General features: G+C 39.4%; 1 protein-coding gene across 1 annotated transcript in view; it reads right to left on the bottom strand.

The window, feature by feature from the left end:
• Positions 1 to 862: 862 nt before the first annotated feature.
• LOC143133607 (exocyst complex component 3-like protein 4) overlaps positions 863 to 5,000 on the bottom strand; it is a 37,336-nt gene continuing 33,198 nt past the window's right edge. The window contains exons 14-15 of the mRNA XM_076293355.1: positions 2,381 to 2,522; positions 863 to 1,552 (exon numbers count right to left, since the gene is read on the bottom strand). Coding sequence (XP_076149470.1) covers positions 1,550 to 1,552; positions 2,381 to 2,522 — 145 coding nt within the window. The 3' untranslated portion in view covers positions 863 to 1,549. The remainder of the gene's footprint in view (positions 1,553 to 2,380; positions 2,523 to 5,000) is intronic.

The following is a 5,000-nucleotide window of genomic DNA, read 5'->3' as shown; positions in this document are numbered from 1 at the left end:
TGTTATATTCTCTATGTGATGCTCTATTCTGCTCTATTCTCTATGTGATGCTCTATTCTCTATGTGATGCTCTATTCTCTATGTGATGCTCTATTCTGCTATATTCTCTATGTGATGCTCTATTCTCTATGTGATGCTCTATTCTGCTCTATTCTCTATGTGATGCTCTATTCTGCTCTATTCTCTATGTGATGCTCTATTCTCTATGTGATGCTCTATTCTCTATGTGATGCTCTATTCTCTATGTGATGCTCTATTCTGCTCTATTCTCTATGTGATGCTCTATTCTGCTCTATTCTCTATGTGATGCTCTATTCTGCTCTATTCTCTATGTGATGTTCTATTCTCTATGTGATGCTCTATTCTGCTCTATTCTCTATGTGATGCTCTATTCTGCTCTATTCTCTATGTGATGTTCTATTCTCTATGTGATGCTCTATTCTGCTCTATTCTCTATGTGATGCTCTATTCTCTATGTGATGCTCTATTCTGCTCTATTCTCTATGTGATGCTCTATTCTGCTCTATTCTCTATGTGATGTTCTATTCTCTATGTGATGCTCCTTTTATACCCAATCATGCTGCCAGATAGCCTAATTAGTTGTGCAATATTCCTCCTTTTGTTGTGTCTATAATTATGCAGCTTTTCCAGCGTTTTGTTGCCCCCGCCCCAACTTTTTTTGAAATGTGTTGCTGGTATGAAATTCAAAAGTTACATATATTTTCCATAAAATAGTTCCATTTGTAATTTTCAACATTTGATGTTGTCTAAATTCTTTTTTGCAGCTATACGTTTACAGAATAGATTTGCAGATGATCACAATCTGTTTTTATTTGGCTTTTACACAACATCCCAACTTTTTCTGATTTTATACTGTATATATTTTTATTTGTTGGATATGACAGGCTGTACATTTCAAGGAAACATTCTTACTCAATGTAACTATTACAATACTTTTTAGAATGAACTACAATTTCTGAAGTTCGGCCGTTTCCATTTTGTGATCTTGTGTTTGTGTCCTCTACGCCTCACCAGCTCACTATAGTTCACTGGGTTGGGTTGCCCTTTATACTGAACACCCAAGAAACCCTACAATCATTTATAACATATATTCATATAAATAATTGCTAAATATTTACAGAAATCAAATAAATGCAACTGCATTATTTACAAGGACATCAAATAAATGCAAGTGCAGTGGACACAAATATAAACACAGACATAAACAGATTGTATATAATCATTTACCAATATAGTACTATGCCAAACCATGATAAGATGTTTCAGAGAAGGTACAGGAGAACCCTTAAAGATTTGAAATGTCCAAACCATGATAAGATGTTTCAGAGAAGGTACAGGAGAACCCTTAAAGATTTGAAATGTCCAAACCATGATAAGATGTTTCAGAGAAGGTACAGGAGAACCCTTAAAGATTTGAAATGTCCAAACCATGATAAGATGTTTCAGAGAAGGTACAGGAGAACCCTTAAAGATTTGAAATGTCCAAAGTAGAAACAAACACAGACCGCTGCGGTTTCGGTTTTCTCCATCACTATGGAAACAGAGGAAGAGAGGAAACAGAACGAGTTAAACAGACTTTTTGTAGGGGTATTTAGTGGTGTTTGTAGGGGTATTTAGTGGTGTTTGTAGGGGTATTTGAGATGTTTGTAGGGGTATTTAGTGGTGTTTGTGGAGGTATCTGGGGTGTTTGTAGGGGTATTTAGTGGTGTTTGTAGGGGTATTTAGTGGTGTTTGTAGGGGTATTTGAGATGTTTGTAGGGGTATTTAGTGGTGTTTGTGGAGGTATCTGGGGTGTTTGTAGGGGTATTTAGTGGTGTTTGTAGGGGTATTTGAGGTGTTTGTAGGGGTATTTAGTGGTGTTTGTGGAGGTATCTGGGGTGTTTGTAGGGGTATTTAGTGGTGTTTGTAGGGGTATTTGAGGTGTTTGTAAGGGTATTTAGTGGTGTTTGTAGGGGTATTTGAGATGTTTGTAGGGTTTTTTGGTGGTGTTTGAAGGGGTATTTGGGGTGTTTGTAGGGGTATTTGAGGTGTTTGTAAGGGTATTTAGTGGTGTTTGTAGGGGTATTTGAGATGTTTGTAGGGGTATTTAGTGGTGTTTGTGGAGGTATCTGGGGTGTTTGTAGGGGTATTTAGTGGTGTTTGTAGGGGTATTTGAGGTGTTTGTAGGGGTATTTAGGGTGTTTGTAGGGGTATTTGAGGTGTTTGTAAGGGTATTTAGTGGTGTTTGTAGGGGTATTTAGGGTGTTTGTAGGGTTTTTTGGTGGTGTTTGAAGGGGTATTTGGGGTGTTTGTAGGGGTATTTAGAGGTGTTTGTAGGGGTATGTGGTGGTGTTTGTAGGGGTATTTATGACTGGTGTACCTGCATGTCGGTGAAGAACCTCCTGTGTGTGTGTGTGGCGCCGCCCTGCTGTTTCAACTTGGCCACGCGGTGCTGGACACGCATGCGCTCAGGAGTCCACATGCTGGCGCGGAAATTCAGCACAGCTTGCAGCTGCTTCTCACTGCGCAAAACAAGAACACACACTTACACACACACACAGCACAGTAACACACACACTACACACACTGCACAGTACAGTAATACACTACACACACACACACACTTACACACACACACACACACACACACACACTGCACATCAGCATACTATACACACACATTGTCAACAGGAGGTTATATGTGAAGTTCTTGGAGGTCAAGGTGTGTAAGCATAATGTCAGGTGAGTGTACCTGTTGTGAGGTGCAGGGATTAAAGTGAAAAAAAATAATTTGACTGAACTTTTTTCAGGCCATAAGTCATACATTGTTCATATCTACCTATAGAGATAGCACCCCTTTTGCGGTCGCGACCTATTGGTTTTTAATGTACAAAAAGATGCAAACAGCAAAGTAAAGGGAGTATTCGCCTTATTCACACGGCGGCCATTGTTTAAACCAAAACGAGGCTACAGGGTACACTTACTATATAATTAATGCCACCTACAGGTGAATGCATAGAACATAACAATCCTATGGTTTGTGTACCCTGTAGCCTCGTTTTAGCCGCCAATGGCCGCCATGTGAATAAGGCGAATTGAGAGTGTTCTTGATTGAAATTGAGTTTTCCTGATGAACAAAAATATATTTTAGTACCATCCCTGACCATTGCTGATTAGCCATTGCTGTTCTTTTCTACTGCAGCAATATTGTAGCAAGGCTTATTACTTACACTCTTATTTAATTACTTCAGGCCAAAAGTGTTTAAAGGGGAGATTTTTTTCTTGTTAATATGCAATTCAACACCAAGTAAAATCTATAAAATCAAGTTTGCAAGACTTCCCATTTCCTCATCAAAGTAAAGGTTGACAAGAGGTTGCGATATGGTGAGGGACAGGTCGTGTTGCGCTATGAAAGAACATGCGTAGCCTACTTTATAAACGTAAAAACGGTCAGCCATAGATAAACGTAGCCTACCTCTGTCATGGTGGCTAGTTGCACCAGGTAGGGAAGATGTCCTGAAGTGCACGAACGTTAACCTTATGGCGGTCTTCTGATTGGTGGCGTGCTAAAACGTTTTCCTATTGCATCCATAAACAATTTTCTTCAAGGGCGCGGGAAGGGGGGGTGCCACCCCCTGCTGGCAGGAGATAGATTTTCAAGATTTGTTATATATATTTTTAAATAATTACTAATTCGCTGTCTGACATTATTTTTGTATGTGAAATGATGAGTCAAATAGCAAAAAAGGGTTATGGATTGGTTCGAATATAGGCTACTAAAAATTAACAGTTGAGATCAACGTGAACGTGAGTCAGTTAGGCTACTGTAAGAACCGTAAACGTGGTTCCGAAACGTGGTTTCAGCTATGTGATAGCGATCAAGTGTGTAGGCCTACGGTTGATATAGGCCTACATATTCTATGCGATTTACATGTTCAAAAAAGCAGGGATACGCTGAAAGAAACTTTAATTGTGTTGTACAGTTTTGCAAAACTAATAAATTATAGCTAGTGAAATCATTTCACTAGTCGCTAAGATAGAAATTATTATTACACATTCTTGCTGTGGAGACGACACACTTTAGGCTATTCAGGAATTATTTGCGAGATCATTGCAGCCTGATTATTAGCCTATATTTAAAGCCTACATCTCTGGTGTGGTTTTGACGATCAGAAAAGTAATTTTCCTTAGCTATACTGAAATAGGCTAATGCGGTTCTGTGGGGTTAGGGTGGGTGCAGTGGAGTCGGAGTGCTGTCGCGGAACATTGGAATTTGTGGCTGCCCCGGACGTTTCTAAAACTTCTCTCTATCACCCACACACCGCACTAAAATGATGTAGGCTATTTAGCAGTCAAAATCCGAAACATGTCCAGGAGGGGAGAAATCGTCGGACATCCATTATTTTTGTTATTCAGCACCCCTGGTCAAAAACAGGTTCCCGCGCGCTGATTTTCTTGCAGCGAACCGCGCAAAAGCAAACCCCTGGCACTTTAATTTCTTCACACCATGGCTTGTTAGTTCTCCTCCGTTTCCAACAGCTGCCCATCTCCATTTATTTTTTAACTTTTGACACCTGCCTTCCTTTAGCAACAACGCATCCATGACAGCTAGTGGCCTTGCCAAATAGACGCACACAAATCATGACGCTAATATGCGAGGTTCTGGTAGGCCTACTGGTTATGGTTTTGTGCTATAAATTAATAATATTTTATAGCAAAGTTTTAAGTTGACTATTTTAATTGTATGGTTATTTTTTGTCAACATACACTCACAACCTACTGTCGTTAAAAGTGAGGCCTAAGCAAAATAAGCTACAAGGCTGTCTGTGCATCACAAACAGACTGACCCCCTTACTCAACAGTTATAATGCGATAATGAGTGATATTATTTTTTTTTTTTATGCTAACACGCTTAGTCAAAACCTTCCGTCGCAAATTGTGAAAAACATTGTTGTACATGTCATAACAGACGGGATAATAAATTGCATAGGCTACGGTTT

This window comes from Alosa pseudoharengus, unplaced genomic scaffold (assembly GCF_046254945.1).
Source record: "Alosa pseudoharengus isolate Yale_2024_CS ecotype anadromous, Long Island Sound unplaced genomic scaffold, YU_APseudo_1.1 YU_APseudo_1.1_scf_2, whole genome shotgun sequence".
Lineage (NCBI taxonomy): Eukaryota > Metazoa > Chordata > Actinopteri > Clupeiformes > Clupeidae > Alosa > Alosa pseudoharengus.
Note: the sequence above shows the minus strand (reverse complement) of the source record. Positions and strands in the feature narration are given on the sequence as shown.